The sequence below is a fragment of the Sinocyclocheilus rhinocerous genome, unplaced genomic scaffold (assembly GCF_001515625.1).
Source record: "Sinocyclocheilus rhinocerous isolate Xijiao unplaced genomic scaffold, SAMN03320098_v1.1 scaffold2019, whole genome shotgun sequence".
Lineage (NCBI taxonomy): Eukaryota > Metazoa > Chordata > Actinopteri > Cypriniformes > Cyprinidae > Sinocyclocheilus > Sinocyclocheilus rhinocerous.
This window is the reverse complement of record NW_015660491.1, coordinates 482,639-499,972: the sequence shown is the minus strand read 5'-3', so window position 1 is coordinate 499,972 and position 17,334 is coordinate 482,639. Positions and strand designations below refer to the sequence as shown.

The 17,334-nt window shown below is 35.3% G+C and overlaps 1 protein-coding gene across 1 annotated transcript in view; it reads left to right on the top strand.

Moving 5' to 3' along the window:
* lingo3b (leucine rich repeat and Ig domain containing 3b) overlaps positions 1 to 15,259 on the top strand; it is a 59,010-nt gene extending 43,751 nt beyond the window's left edge. Inside the window, exons 2-4 of the mRNA XM_016534104.1 lie at positions 10,627 to 11,128; positions 12,744 to 13,159; positions 14,222 to 15,259. Coding sequence (XP_016389590.1) covers positions 10,655 to 11,128; positions 12,744 to 13,159; positions 14,222 to 15,149 — 1,818 coding nt within the window. The 5' untranslated portion in view covers positions 10,627 to 10,654 and the 3' untranslated portion in view covers positions 15,150 to 15,259. The remainder of the gene's footprint in view (positions 1 to 10,626; positions 11,129 to 12,743; positions 13,160 to 14,221) is intronic.
* Positions 15,260 to 17,334: the final 2,075 nt, after the last annotated feature.

Genomic DNA, 17,334 nt, shown 5'->3' with positions numbered 1-17,334 from the left:
CGCGGTCTCTGTTCCTCATTTCTCCAGCCCTGGCGCTGCGGTTAATCACAGGCGTGTTCCTCTGAGGCTCGTCAGGTTAAGCGGAGCGCCGTTGAGGTGCTGCAGTCTGTTCAGACGGGATGCGCCGCTGATGTTCGTGCTGTTTGTGAATTGTTTATGAAATCCCATCGCGATCCTCAGCGTATGCCTGACTGCCTTCACAGCGCTGGAAAGGTTACAGCGCCTTTCCAAACTTCTGCTGTCACCTTCAGAGCTGCTTTCTGGACCTGCTGACTGATTTCATCACGCACAATAAACACAGAGACGCCGTGTGTGACTGAACAACAATAAAGCCACAAGGTCATGTGTTTTACAGTAACTCATGCTGTACATTATTACAGTAATGGCTCTTTTACATTTACACTTTTGTTTGATGCAGATGTCTTTGCATAGAAATAACAGGATATACATAGTGTATTAAACGTCCTTAATGTGGACATTTAGTAACATAAAACGGAATGCCTAACATACAATAGAATACAATGTATCAAATTGCTCTGTTGCTTGGCAACCGTAAACTGCAGCAGTTACATTTTTACCACTTGGTGAGAATGTAACTGTTCCTGTTTACTGTTGCCAAGCAACTTAGCAACTTTGATAATATCTATCCAATGATTTACTCATTTCATGATTTAATTACTTATGTTATGCAAGCAGTTTTTTGTTGTTTATTATATAGTTAATTCATTAAAAGTTGTTGTTGTTAATATAAGTGAAAAAACAAACTATTTACTGTTGCCAAAGAATGTAGCAGCTTAATGTATTCTTATAGTTTTTATTTCTCATCTCTTCTATGATTTATTTGTTGTTGTATTGATCTTCATTTAGTGGCTTTCCTTTACAAATATTGAAATGCAGTTTTATTTAATTCTGTGTTACATAGTCAATTCAATAACATTTTTATTATTGTGTATGGAAGCCTGTTTCTGACACAATCTCGCAATTCTGAGTTTATATCCTGTAATTCTGGCTTTTATTCTCAGAATTGCAAAAAAAAGTCGAAACGGTGAGATAAAAAGTTATATTTTTAGCCCATGCCGTTAACAGGCTTTCATAAAAATTAAAAAAAAGAAATCAGAGATGTAATTCATTAATAATAATAATAATAATTAGATGTTGTTTTCTTCTCCTTGATAACAATAAATTATCATGTTGTTGTTAATAACAATAATATATGTGTATTATTATTAAAGTAATTATTAATGTTATTGTTCGTGAGAATAATAGATACGTTTTATTATTGTTATTTTTATTAATGGTAAATTATTTAAATTATTACTTTTAAATTATGTATAATATTATTAATAATCACAATTTTTGTTGTGGTTTTTTGTTAATAATAATAGCAATAATATATAATATAATGCATATAATAATAACAATTATATTATTAATATTAAAATATTTGTTAATGATAAAATACTTGTTATTATTTTTAATAAATATATTATTATAATTGTTTAGGTTGTCACAGATTCTGTTTGCTTCCTCCCAGCGAACGCTTGAGAAGATCTGCGGTTGAACCAACGGTTTATTTATTCATTCATTTTGTGCTGCAAAAGTAACCTCAGTTCAACATGCGCTGCTTTATAAAGAGAGTTTCACTTCTGATGTCTTTGACATGAGCTGCAAAAACGCCGCATGACGGAAATGTTTCAGATTAAAGTAGCTGTTTTCTATGTGAATATCTGTTAACAGTAATTTATTTCTGTGATCAAAGCTGTATTTTCAGCATCATTACTCCAGTCTTCAGTGTCACATGATCTTCAGAAATCATTCTAATATGCTGATTTGCTGCTCAAGAAACATTTCTGATTATTATCAATGTTGAAAACAGTTGTGCTGTCCAATATTTTGGGGGAAAATATTTTTCTGGGCATCTGCTTTTATTCTGTATTCGATATTCTATATTATATGTATTTTTTACATTTTTGTTTTATTTTTATTATATTATTTTTAAATAATTGTAATTTGTTTCATTTAATTTTTATTATTATTTAAAATATTTAAATTATATAATTTTTTTTGTTTAAAATGTTTTAATTTTATTTATTTTTATTGTATTTGTTTTATAAGTTAAATAAGTAATATAGTTAATTAATGCAACTGTAGATGGTTTCGCAATATTGGCTATTGTATAATGAGATTTTAGAGGCCTAATATTCGTTTTATAGTTTGATGTGTTTCGTATGTTGTTGTGCTGAAGCAGAAACACCTTCATTGCCGTTCGTTCTCACAGCTCAATCTGTTTCTGGTTCTTTGGCGTCTCGTGTTTCTCGCTCCATTTATAGTGAGACTGATAGCACATCCGCTCTCTCTCTCTCTGTGTGTGTGTGTGTGTGTGTGTGTGTGGGGTTGTGGGTTACGGGCCCCGGGGCCACATGTGATGTGATGGCAGTGCGCTGACCCTCCTCATGAATCACAGAGCATGAAACAGCCTCGCGGCGAGACACGCGTTCCTCCTCTGATTCGCTGCCGGCCACCGCGTTCGACAGGCCTGAGGAAGAGAAATACATTCAGATCAGTTTTTGAGGAACAAAACTACCAAATTCAGTCACTCACTCACCCTAATGATATTTAAACCAGTGATTATTCTGTGAAACATATTGTGGATCATAACAGTAGTTCATTACTCGTGCTATATTTCAAGTCTTCTGAAGTCATGCGATGCTTTGTGTGAAAAACACATATTTGAGCTGGTATTCACAAAGAAGCTTCCTTTTTGCCACAGCTCTGAAATCTCATTCCTGCTTATACAAGGTTATTGTGGCACTGAGCTAAAGGAGAAAAGACGTCTGTCGGGTAATGATAAAAACACACTGAAATGTGTTTCCTTATTATACTAATGGTTTGTTTAAATTATTATATTACTGAATTAGCATTTATGGTTAAATAATTATGTGTATTTATTTTTTATTTTATTGTATTTTTCATTTAGATTTATATGTTTAATGTTTGTGTGTTATTTGTTATTTTATTTCATTTATTTTATTTTATTTTGTATTTATTTTTCTGAATTTTTGTTTTAGAATTTTCATTTTACTCGTTCATATTTTTATTTTTAGTATGTATTTGTTTTCTTTTAATGTATTTTATTTTTAATTATTTCATATTTATTTAAATTGTATTAGTTTTTTACGATTTTTTATTAATTTTTTTATGATTTATTGTTTTATCATTTTAAAATTATAATTTATTTTATCATTTATAATTTTACAATTTATTTTTTTATTTGTTTTTCATTTTTGTCATTTAAATTTTCATTCATATTTTTATATTTGATATTTATTTTATTTTAATTATATTTTATATATATAATTTTGAACACAAAAAAGTTACGGACTGCAGCTTTAAGCAGCTTCTGTATAACGATCATTAACTTTTATTTTACTATTTATATTATTTTTTTTTTTTTTTTTTTTTTCATTTATTTTTGAACAGCCTTGGGGGCAACACTAGATGTGCATTAACATAATGTCACACTCTCTAGAGTTCTTTAACCTTTGACCCCACTCACTCAGATATCATTTCACTCATTACCCATCTTGACCGTACAGTCATAACTATCACATCGCACCGAAAGTCCTTCATATGTCCAGAAAATCCCTCTCAGTCAATGCAAACATTCAATTCCATTTCAGTCCAATTATAAATTCAGTTAGTGTTTCTCAATCTAATGAAGGTTTTGAGAGATATTTGAATAAAAATCAGGTTTCTCCTTATCTCCTCTGTTAACATAAATGAAATGAGGTCAGTCTAGGAAACTCACCCCCGTTGGCCGCAGTGAATTCATTAGTTGTGAAGCTCTTATGGCTTTGTTATGAATGAGTTGACTAATTAACATACTGAAGCGTGTGTGTTTTTGGGCTTGTAAACACGTTCACTGGGGCTCGAGACTCCGACAAACAGCCAAAACACCAGCGGCTCTTGTGCATCTCCATGTGAAAGACCACGAGTGCCAGTCGCTCTATTTTTAGGACGTGAACAGAGTTCTGCAAAAGCTCTTTCCCTCCTCACTAAACTGAAGTATTCGCAGTGTTTCACCAAACCTCATGCACTGTAAACAGCATGTCAGAGATGTTTTGTGCAGAACTGAACTCGGTTCTCTCACAGGAAAAAGCTGAAGATCATCACTTCTTTCATGAAAGCTTTCTCCGTCTGGTTCTCCAAAAATTTGCTCTAAAGCAGTGCATGTGGGTAGTTGTCACATAACAGACAAACATTTTTGGTTGAACTTTATCTGAATGTAGAGGAAAATTGTTTAAAGTGCTGGCCTTCATTTTTATTAAAGTTTGCACCTTTTTGCATCATCGGGTTATAACAAAATTTTACCATTAGTAAAATTACTAATGCTAATTTTTAATTATTATATTATTGAATTAGCATTTATGGTTGAATTATTATGCGTGTATGTTTTTTATTTTATTTTTATTTATTTTATTTAAATTTTTATATTATTTTAATTTAATTTTTTATTTATTATTTAAATTTTTTAAATATTATTTTTATTTATGTTGTTCATTTTTTATTTAATTTTTATAATAATTTATTTTATTTTTGAAGAATCTTTGCAGCCATTGTTCTTGGACTCCACTTTTTTCGATATTTTTAAAAATGTTTATATTTTATATTTTAATTTTTTATTATTTTTTAAATTTTTATTTGTTTTTCATTTTCTTTTATTATTTTCTTTTATTTTTGAAGAATTTTTCATGCTTTATCCTTGGACTCTGTTCTATTTTTCATTTTGAGTCGAATTTATTTTCATTGTTATTTATGCTTTTTTATTTTATTTTTGAAGAATCTTTGCAGGCTTTATCCTTGGACGCCACTCACTTTTTTAAATATTAAAAAAAAAAAAGTTTTTAGGTTGAACTCCGTCAGAATGTATAAAAGAAAATAGTTTTAGGTATTCATCCTTATTATTAAGTTTTGCATCATTTTGCATTTAAAATAGTCTTGTGGTGTGACAGATGAATAGTTATTCATAATATTTAAAATAGTCTTGTAATGTGACATGAATATTTAAATGCACAAATATTCCATATAGTCTCAATTAAATGAAGTCATGAAAATAATAGATGTATTTTTTTCAATTAATATGCATGTATAATAAGTCTAAACCTTGGTTGCTAAGATGTTGCTGTGGAGTTGCTAAGGAGCTTTGGTTGGCTGCCAGGGTGTTGCCATGCGGTTGCTAGGCATTGCTAAACCTGCCCTGTGTGGTCGCTAGGCTGTTTTTCACCCGTTTTATTGTCCGCCAAGTGAAAACCATCAGATGGATTGGTAGTTTAGCATGTCAGTGTGTGTACCATGTACCAGATTGTAGCCCTGTTTCATGTTCAGTACTAAACTGTAATCGTCTCCAGGCCAGCTGAGTCGGCTTTTGTCCAGGCTTTCAGAAGAAAGGTCATAAATTAGAAGACGGACAGATAGAAACGCCCCGTGGTGAATGTCAGTGAAATAAATCCGTGCCTTTTCTCTCTCTGACAGGTTTGTGTTTGGCCATTTTTATTTCTGAATGTTAGTTGCATTACACACACAGCTTGATGCTCTTTCTATAAATCAAACGTTTGATACACAATAAATCAGGAGGCTGTGTTTGCTGCCAGCACTTCACGTCCTCCCACACGCGTGTCTAACATCACGCATGAGATCTGCATTCGTGTCACTGATAAAAGCACCATCAACTGCTCTGTGTGTGTGTGTGTGTGCATGTTAGCATTAGTTTGAAGGACATTTCTTTATAACCCTGCATTGACTTTGTGTATAATACTTGTGGAATGCATAAAATAAAGCACACTGATGTAATGCATCCCATGATGCAGCAACCTTGACCTTCTGTTCCAGTGTGACAAATGAACCATGAGTAATTACAGCAATGGTTTTCAACATTTTCACTGTGTATTTGATTAGGCTTTAGACGTTTTTTTCCCCAACAAAATTTAAAATAACAAATTATTTCTCCAATAATAACTGTATTGATTTATACATGCATCAGTGGTTGCTGTTTATATATATGCATAATGCTTAATGTTTCACATCATTCTGTCAACTCTATTGGGTTGGTTGAACTATTGCATGTAAAAAAAAGTTTACGTTACATAACAAAAAAGGTGGCACAGTAACACTTCTGAAGTGGCATTTAGGTGCCTTTACACAGACAGTTTAATGCTGCTCAGAGGTGGCATAAATGCTTTACACAGCAAGTATAACTGCATACTTCGATATTAGGGGCTAAGCAGGAAAACTTTAGTCTGGCTTTAATGCGGCATTGCATCTTTACACTTTATTTTGAGCAGGCACAGAGCAGCCTTAACTCAGACTAATTAAACTGCAAAGGTGGCACAGAAGCACTTCTAAAGTGGCATTTAAGTGTCTTTAATGCGGCTCAGAGGCAGCATAAATGCATTTACACTGCAATTACAATTGTACACTTTGACATTAAGGACAGGTGGGTCAGAGCCTGCATAATTTTGTCTGGCGTTTACATTGAACTTTACGTTTGAACTTTACATGTCTTTACGCTGAGTTTTGAGCAGGCACAGAACAGCCTTAACTCAGCTGTGTAAAGATATCTTAAAGTTCTACATCACTATTAATTGTATAGTAATGTTTAATACTGCTCAGCGGTGGCAGAAATGCTTTTACTCAACACTTACAACTGTACACTTTGATATTTAGGACTGAGGTGGGTCTGAGCAGGCATAATTTAGTCTGGCTTTTATGCGGCATTGCATCTTTACACTATATTGAGCAGGCACTGAGCAGCCTTAACTTGGCTGTGTAAAGACACCTTAAGAACGTTCTACCTCACTATTATGTAATGTTAATGCTTAGACAAATTAAACTGCAAAGGTGGCACAGAAGCGCTTCTGAAGTGGCATTTAGGTGCCTTTACACTGATAGTTTAATGCTGCTCTGAGGTGGCATAAGTGCATGTCCACAGCAATTACAACAGTTTTGTATGGCTTTTAAACAGCGTTTTGCACGCTTTTACATGTCTTTTTGTTCCAAACAACCAATCACTGTATATACTGGATTTGTTTTTCTTTTTCATTATTTGATTTATGATTTTGTTAACATCTATTATGGCGTAACAGGAATATCTTCCTCCGCCCTGTAACCTCTATAAGTGCATCAGATGGAGGTTTAATGTGAATCAAAGACCTGCTGTGCTCCTTCCAGACCCACTCACTGTTTGACTTTGGCCGGCGTGAAGATGAGACGCTCTTGGCTCAAATCCTCGCTTCGGTATCCAAGCGCAGTGGCTCCGCGCCCAGTGACTCAACCTTTAACTGCGCGCCAGTGCAGGAAAAAACAGAAAAACAAACAGCAGCCATGTAATTTATTATCACCCACTCCCGCTGATACCAAATAACCTGATTAAATCTGCCCGTTACAGCCAGCTGATATATTTACCTTGTTCAATCTGGAATTCATCTCACTTATAGCAAAATCAATCGCTTCACTAGAGTATTAATGCAAGTGCATTAGGAGTAACGGATTAAATAAACGAACGATAATGAGCTGTACATCAAGTCAACATGACAACACAACAGTGCTATTTTAGTGCCATTGAGATACTGTTACAGTTTTTATTAATATTTTGAATCAGCTCTATTTTTAGATTTTCTGTTTTTATTTTAATTTGAGGTAAAATTTTGTAATTTTGTTGTGTGTTTTTGTCAATTTTAGTAGTTTATTTTAAACTAAATTAAAATGATAAATGTTCCATAACTGAAATTTTTTTTTTTTAAATTTCAGTATTTCAAGTAACAAAAAAGTTTTTTTTTTTTTTTTGGTTTTACTATAATAACCCTGCAACAAAAGCCATTTTACTTCTATAAAACGTTGACGTTTTTAATACATAACATGATTTTCAACAAGAAAAAGAAATAGAATAAGATGAGACAAAAAATATTTTATTAGCATTTTTGTCTTGTTTTTCATAACAAATATCTAAAAAGAAATGTAAATCAAGATACAATAAATTGAGAAGCAAAAAAAAGAATTTTTTTTCACATTTTTTTTCTTCTAAAAATAAAGATAAAAAATAAAGTTTTGATAAAATAATTTTTTTTTTTTTTTAAGCATAAACTCACTTGATGCATTTTTTCAGAAAACAAGACTTACTATTTCAAGTCATTTTGCTCAAGTAAAAAGTTTGATTTATGAATGTTTAGCGATATGTACTGGGAAACAAGACAAAAATCATTTTTTGCGCTATAGGTGCAAACATGAAAAATGGGAATTTCATACTAGAATTTGGAGTGAGGTTTTGAAAACTAAGAGGTTTTGTGATTTTGGCTGAAAAAGGGAAGGTAATTTTAGAGATGAATTATGAGAGCAAATATATTATGAGTGATTCATCGGGAATGAGACCATAAAGTAAATGGTGTAAGTGTTGATTTTGAGGCCTGTGACTAAAATGCTGAAACTCAGACACTGTGTGACCTAGAAAATAAGAAACATGTTACAGACTCTGTTGTTTATGTGTTGTATTGGATTCTGAATGACTCAGTCACTGCAGTTAATTCACCACCTACATGATGTGTCACGTCTGAAGATTGGTCTGATGTGGCGATAAGCAGCGCAGAGTCTTCACTTACCTCTTCTTGTGGCGTTTTTCAGCCTGGCATTAGTGTTATATAACTAGCCGAGTGCAATTCATCAGCAGTCTGTCCTATTATCAGAACATGTGAGGATGATAAACACTGTATTAGTATGCGCTGTTGGCTTTTCCAGTCAGTAGCGCCGGTTCTTCTCTTACGTGGAAATGAAAAACTGCTGGCATGCCAGATAATAACCCCTTTTATGTAATGGAGGTTATGCATAATCATCCACTTGCATTCAGCCGGCGCTCGGCCTCATGGACTCTCAGAGGTTTTATGGGCATTTCAGGGACGATTTTCTAGGCACATCCTCCGGCCTGCTGCGATTACGTGATCAGATTAACGAACGAGTGCAGTGAGCCGAGAAATTAGCATGTCATGTGCAGAACACAACATGAGGCTATTCGAAACAACATTTCTGTGTTTTTAGGTTGGCATCATTGGAACGATTTTAGGCACTTCAGGTGTACTTATTAAAAATGTCTGAATGTCATTGCATTAAACAGTAATATGCAACTAGATGAGTAAAGTTTGTGAACAAACTTTGAAGTTGGCTTGAGAAAGCCTAGCCTGAAAGTTTGAAGCAGTTGTAGATGTTGCTAGCATGATTTAACATGTTGTTAGCATGTTGCCAGCATACTTTAGCATGATTAGCATGTTGCTAGCATGACTAGCATGTTGCTAGCAAGTTTTTAACATGATTAACATGTTGTTAACATGTTTTTGACCTGATTAGCATGTTGCTATCATGTTTTAGCATGATTAGCATTTTGTTAGTATGATAAGCACGTTGCTAGCATGATTAACATGTTTTTAACATGTTAACATGATTAGCATGTTGTTATTATCTTTCTAGCATGATTAACATGTTAGCATGTTTTGACATGATTAACATGTTAGCACTTTTTTAACATGTTGCTAGCATGTTTATAGCATGATAAGCATGTTGTTACAATTTTGCTACCATGATTAGCATGTTGATAACATGTTGCTGTCATGATTACCCTATTGCTAGCATGTTTTAGCATTATAAGCATGTTGTTAGCATGACTAGCATGTTGCTAGCATCTTTCTAGTATGTTTTTGACATGATTGACTTGTTGCTAACATTTTGCTAACATGATTCGCATGTTGTTAACATGTTTACCATGTTGCTATCATCTTTCTAGCATGATTAGCATGTTGTTAACATATTGATAGCATGATAAGCATGTTGGTAGCATGTTGCTAGCATGATTAGCATGTTGTTAACATGTTGATATCATGATTAGCAAGTTACTAGCATGTTTTAGTATAATAAGCATGTTGTTAGCATGATTATCATGTTGCTAGCATGACTAACATGTTGCTAGCATCTTTCTAGTATGTTTTGGCATGATTGGCATGTTGCTAACATGATTAGCATGTTGTTAACATGTTGCTAGCATTATTGGCATGTAACTAAAACTAAATAAACTAAAACTAAAAACTATAAATTAAAAAAATTAGAATTAATAAAAAATTACATAGACATAAAAAAATAATAAAAATGACAAACACAACAAAATTAATAATTAATAAAAACTATGTAGACATAATTAGCATGTTGTTAGTATGTTTTAGCATGATTAGCATGTTGCTAGCATTGTTTATACATTGGTTGCATAATTTAGCATGTTGACCTAGAATAGTCATTTAAGATTTGCTGGTGATAGACTTAGATCACAGGAATAAATTACATTTTACAATGTATTCACATAGAAAACGGCTATTTTAAAGCCTTGGTGATCAGAAGAGACTTCTTTCAAAAACATCAAAAAATCTTAATAATTCCAAACCTTTGCTTTGAGATCAGTAGCATGTATATTAATAGTTGTACTTGTGTAATGATGTATTTGTGCATATGATATAGTAAAATCATTGACCTGATTACCTCTCTCTCTCTCTCTCTCTCTCTCTCTGTCCTCGTTCTCCCCTCCTCTGTGGTTCTCAGGTGTGTAGAGTGAAGTGGAAGGAGGCTCATGGCTTCATTATGGGGCCTGGGCCGGCTGGGGTGGCTGGGACTGGTTCTGGCCCTGACGGCCGTCCCGTGCGCGAGCTGCCCTCCTCGCTGTGACTGCGCGGCGCAGCTTCGCTCCGTGTCCTGCCAGCGAAAGCGCCTGTCTGGCGTACCGGAGGGTATCCCGACAGAGACCAGGCTGCTGGACCTGAGCCGGAACCGCTTGCGCTGGGTGGCTCCGGGAGATCTGGCTCCGTACCCGCGTCTGGAGGAGCTGGATCTGAGCGAGAACCTCATCAACACACTGGAGCCCAACGCCTTCGCCAGCCTGCAGGCCCTGCAGACGCTGAGACTCAGAGGAAACCAGCTGAAGCTCGTGCCCATGGGAGCCTTCGCACGGCTGGCCAACCTCACCACACTGGACCTGAGTGAGAACAAGATCGTCATCCTGCTGGACTACACCTTCCAGGATCTGCGCAGTCTCAAGAACCTGGAGGTTAGTCCCTATAAGCCAGTTCACTTGGAGGCCAGCTTGTTTTCCTTTCTAGGACAGTGTTTCCTGAAACTAAAAGCATAAAAATTCATTTTCATTCACTGAACTGAAATAAAATTAAAAAATATATCAAATTTAATTTTTTTTTTATTTCAGCTAGTTTCCAAGGCAGCATTTTTAATTTTCATTTACTTGATGTACTAAAATAACTAAAACTGAAACACTGTTATTTTATTATCAGTCCAATGCTATTGTAGTTTTATTAATAGTTAGAACTGTTTTTATTTTTATATGTTGTTTTTATTTAAATTTTCTGAAATAAAAATTAATAAAAACTATATAGACATGTTTTAAAAAAAAAAAAGAACTAATGAAAATGACAAAATCACTCAACAAATTTACTAAAATTGTAATTAAATTAATATTAAAACAGAAAATATAAAAATAAAAAATGATTCAAAATATTAATAAGATCTATAATATCTCAATGATACTAAATAACATTGTGGGGAACTGCAGTGGGTTTATGAGCTGATAAAATGCAAATAATTAATTCAATTGTATGTAAAATCAAAATAAATAAATGGGGCTGCACAATTTATCAAAATAAATCTACAATCGTGATATAGCTTAGTGTGATTTCCACAGTAAATGCAGCAAAAATCTCTGTGAATTATTTGAAGTAATAGTGTGAAATAAAATGAGAAATATCAAATATTCGTTTTTTATTTTATAGTACAATTTTACAATTATTTTGTTTACCTGCATGTCATATAAACGTTAACTGACATCAGAGCAGGGTTATTATCGTTAATGAAAACTAAAACCACAAAAAAAATTCATTACGTGAAATAAAATATACATTGAAATTAAATAAACTAGAAAAACTTAATTATTTTATTTCAACTTGTTGCCAAGGCAACATTTCTCATTTTTGTTTAGTTTAAGTTGAAGTAGCACTGAAAGGGCTTCCCTCCATCCTCAGGAGAACCTGCAATAAATAAATAAACAAACAAACAAATAAATAATTAAATACATGAATAAAATACATGCATATAGAGTTTATACTAAATATTTTATAGATATTTAAAAAAAAAAAAAAAAAATTACAAAATTAATAATAAAAAAAACGATGTTGACATTTAAAAAAAGTTTTTAAAAAAACACTACAAAATTACAAAAATTTTAACTAAAATTAAAATGAAACCAGAAAAATATAAAAATAACATCTATTTAAAATATTAACAAAAACTATAACTATATTAATAATAGTAAAATACCTCTGCGTCATGCAACTAAATATTTTACGTCTAATTTACGTTTAGTTGTCACAGTAGTTTGGGAATCGCTGTTGTGTAGTACAGCTTCATCTGCTAAATCGTTTTTTATGAAATCGTCAATATTACATAACTCTAACATGCCAAATAAGCATTAAAATCCTAAATTGGGTTTATTCAGATATTGTGCATGTGTTCTGGAGAAAATCAAAAAAGCAATTGGTTCTTCAAATACAATTCCTTTAGTTGTGCATTTGTAAGCTTGCTCTGTCTCCTCATTGTGTGCTTTGTAAAATCACTTTAACTGTTGTCGTAATAACCATTCTGTCCTCATTCTCCAGGTGGGTGACAATGACCTGGTCTACATCTCTCACAAGGCTTTCTCAGGACTGATCGGTCTGGAAGACCTGACCATCGAGAGGTGCAACCTGACGTCCGTATCCGGCCAGACTCTGTCTTACCTGCGTAACCTCGTGACCCTGCGACTGCGCCACCTCAGCATCTCGGCCCTCGAGGACCAGAACTTCCGCAAGCTGTCTGCGCTGAGAGGCCTGGAGATCGACGGCTGGCCGTACCTGGAGTACATCTCGCCGCTAAGCTTCCAGGGTCTCAATCTGTCCTGGCTCTTCATCACCAACACCAACATCAGCTCGGTGCCGTCGGCCTCCTTCAGGAACCTGGCTTACCTGACGGCCCTGAACCTCTCCTACAACCCCATCTCCACGCTCGAGTCCTGGGCCTTTCGAGACCTCATCAGGCCGGTTTACATGTAGTTTATATGCTTACCTGCATGTCATGTGACCATTAATCGTTTCACAGTTCCCTAAATCCCTAAAAATACAAGTTCAGCTTCATCTGCTTACATGGGAAAAGAGTGTGAAACTGTTTGTCGGGATTACATAACTTTAATGTGTCAAATTCACAATGAATTAGGTTTATTTAGAAATGATGCTGACAAACTGTATTTACATTTATGCATTTAGCAGATGCTTCTATCTGAAGGAGAAACAAAAGCAATTCATCAAAGAGCCAACTCTTTTTAATATACAGTACAATGCCATTTATTAGACAACTAGATTGGAAAGGAAGGAATTGGTTATAGAATAGTTGGTATAGTTTTAATAATTATTTTTTATAATTTAGTTGGCATATTTTAAATCAATTTATTTCGTTTTTATTAAATGTCTATTTAGTTGTTCATTTTTATTTCAGTTTTTTAAATCATTTTCAGATTTATTATATATATATATATATAGTATTTTTCATTTTATTTTAGTTAAAGTCTAAAATTTTTTGGAATATTAGTAGCTTTTCCATTTGAATTTATTTGTATTTTTCATTTTATTTAATCATTTTTGTCAGGGATTTTTATATCGGTTTTATTAGTATTATAACATTTGTATAAATATTTTTTTTTATAGTTTTAATAATTCATTTTAATCATTTTTTTGTGTTTTTTTTCATATTGTAAATACTTTTTTTTAAATATGTTTATTTAATTTGTAATTTTTTAATTTATTTTTAGTTCTTTTCAGTTCTTTTCAGTTTTAGCAATTATATTTCAGGCTATATGAACATATACATATAATGTTAAAACAGTATTTTTGCAGGCTAGTCCAGATATTGTGCATGCGTTCCAGAGAAAAACTCAAGCAGAGACTTTCAATCAAACATCAGAGGCAGGACTTCCAATCCTTTAGTTAACCATATTATGCATTTAATAAACCTGGTCCGTTTCCGTCCAGGTGCTGTCAAACATTTTACTCATTAAAACCACATTAATTGCGGTCATAATAATAAAGCTGTCCTTGTTTTGCAGGCTGAAGGAACTTCACATGGTCAGCACCAACCTGCTCACCGTGGAGCCTCATGCTCTGGGAGGTTTACGTCAGATCCGAGTCCTGAACCTGTCCAACAATGATCTGGTGACTCTGGAGGAGAGCTCCTTCCACTCGGTCAACAGCCTGGAGACGCTCCGTGTGGACGGGAGCCCGCTGTCCTGCGACTGTCGTCTGCTGTGGATCCTGCAGCGCAGACGCACCTTAAACTTCGACGGGAAGATGCCGGTGTGCGCCGGACCACCGGAGGTGCAGGGATACCTGCTGAGCATGTTCACCGATTCGGCGTTATTCGACTACTTCACCTGCCAGAAGCCCAAGATCCGCAACCGGAAGCTGCAGCAGGTGACGGCTCACGAAGGCCAGCCGGTGTCGTTCCTGTGCCGCGCCGAAGGCGAACCCACGCCGGCCATCATCTGGATTTCGCCTCAGAGACGGAGGATCACTTCCAAGAGCAACGGCAGGATTACGGTTCTTCCCAGCGGGTCGCTGGAGATCCGTTACGCGCAGGTCACAGACAGCGGCACGTACATCTGTATCGCCAGCAACGCAGGCGGAAACGACACCTACTTCGCCACGCTGACCGTCAAAGGCCAGCCGGTGGATCCGGCGCTCTTCGCCAACCGCTCGCTGTACGCGGTGGACTTCAACGACACCGGGCTCAACAGCACGCGCGTTTTCCTCAAGTTCACGCTGGATTTAACCACCATCTTGGTGTCCACAGCCATGGGCTGCATCACTTTCCTGGGCGTGGTGCTCTTCTGCTTCCTGCTGCTGTTCGTGTGGAGCCGCGGACGAGGACAGCGCAAGAACAACTTCACCGTGGAGTATTCCTTCAGGAAGACTGAGGGACCCGCCACCACCGGCGCATCCGGAGGCACGCGCAAGTTCAACATGAAGATGATATGAAACCACGCAGCCAGGGGCCCCCTGGGAGAAGCATAGACGCCCAACGCTAACACACACAGTGCTGAATCGCAGAAATACACACGCCGTATGATCGCAGAAACGTGACGACCGCGCAGTGTTATTTTAATATCATTAAAATAGGATTTTATATATATATTCATATTTATGAATTGGTTTTTATTTTTATATTCTGTTTTCAATTTGCTTTGAATTAGAGTTAGGGATTTTGTTGGTTTTATTACTTTTTTACTAGTCGGTTTTATTTTTGTGTGTGTGTGTGTGTATATATATATATATATGTATATGTGTGTGTGTGTGTGTGTGTGTATGTATATTCTGTTTTTATTTTAATTTTAGTTATTTTAATAATTTTGTTGAAGGTTTTTGTCAGTTTTATTTATTAATTTATTAGGTTTTATTAGCAATAGACAGAGAGAGATTTTTATATTTTCCATTTTATTTTTATTTTAGCTATTTTTAATAATTTTGTTGTTGGTTTTTGACCGTTTTATTTCATTATGATTGTTTTTTTTTTTCTTTTTTAAATATGTGCATTTAGTTTTTAGTTTTAGTTTCAGTAGTCTTTGCACTTCAACTTGAAGTAAACAAAAATTCAGTTAATGTACTTTTTAAAATAATCTTAGTTAACGGTAATAACACTGCGCTCTTGTTCTCACAGCCTTTCTGCTGCAGCTGCTGGTTAAACATTACTTGAACAAATAGTGACTTTTTTGCACTTTTTGTCAATTGGGAAACCTCAGAACTGCATTTAATAATGAGTTTTATGCACAAACCGGTTTCCCTTCACAGAGAAAATTACAAATCGAGAAACAGCCACAGTGTCGTCTTTGGATGAAAAGTAATGGCATGTAAATTTGCTTTTTAGAGTTGCTAATTAGCATAGTAATAGAGACAAATAAAGCTGAGGTGATTTCCATAATGCGCTCTAATGCAACGCCCACTTTCACCAAACCACAGCTGAGATGACACTGATGGAATTAAATTACACCTGATTTTGCAAATTGTAATATGTGACCCTGGACCACAAAACCAGTCATAAGGGTCAATTTTTCAAAACTGAGATTTATACATCATCTGAAAGCTGAATAAATAATCTTTCCATTGATGTATGGTTTGTTAGGATAGGACAATATTTGGCTGAGATACAGCTATTTGAAAATCTGGAATCTGAGGGTGCAAAAAAATCTAAATATTGAGAAAATCACCTTTAAAGTTGTCCAAATGAAGTTCTTAGCAATGCATATTACTAATCAAACATTAAGTTTTGATATTGACATTTGACATTTACAAAATATCTTCATGGAACATGATCTTTACTTAATATCCTAATGATTTTTGGCATAAAAGAATAATCAATCATTTTGACCCATACAATGTATTTTTGGCTATTGCTACAAATATACCCCAGCGACTTAAGACTGCTTTTGTGCTCCAGGGTCACAAATGTTTGTTCTGCATCGCACAAACAAACATGCAAACACCATAAAACGAGTCATTCCAGCATTAGCTTGGCTCTGGTTCTGCGATGAGCACCTGTGTGAGTTGGGACAAACGCACCGGCCGCGTCTTTGTGAGCGCAATACTGCGACCGCAGCGACTCCAGCAACCGTCAGCCAGAAACGCAGGCTTTAGGAAGCCCAGCTTTGAGTTCTGGCTGCACGGCTCTTGCTTTTAACGAGCCTGGACCAGGCTGACGAGGGGTCGGGTGAGGTCAGGGTTTACCCACGCTTACCCACAATCCCCCTCGATCGGCCTCGGTCCACGCACACTCCGACAACCCACTGGCCTTCATGGGGGGAGGCTGCATTGGTGTCGGATCCGCTAGACGTCAGGGACGCAGAGAAACATGCACACATACACACACTAGAGCCATATATTTACACGAGGTTAACAGCAATAGTGCACTTTGAATCATATTCCGTTTGCAATAACTGCATATTTTATTTTTGTACTCAGCCTCATTTATGCATTTATGACTAGTAAGTGTTATTCATTGGCTCCACTGTGAATTCATTTTCTGTTTCCCATGCACTAATTGCTATACAGTGGAATTGCACATTATATACATTAGCATGGATGCCATAACGAATACACAGATATGATGCATGCTTTTCTCTCGTCCTGATGCTCTTTGCTTTTGGCGGCTGGTGTGTGAACGTCTCTG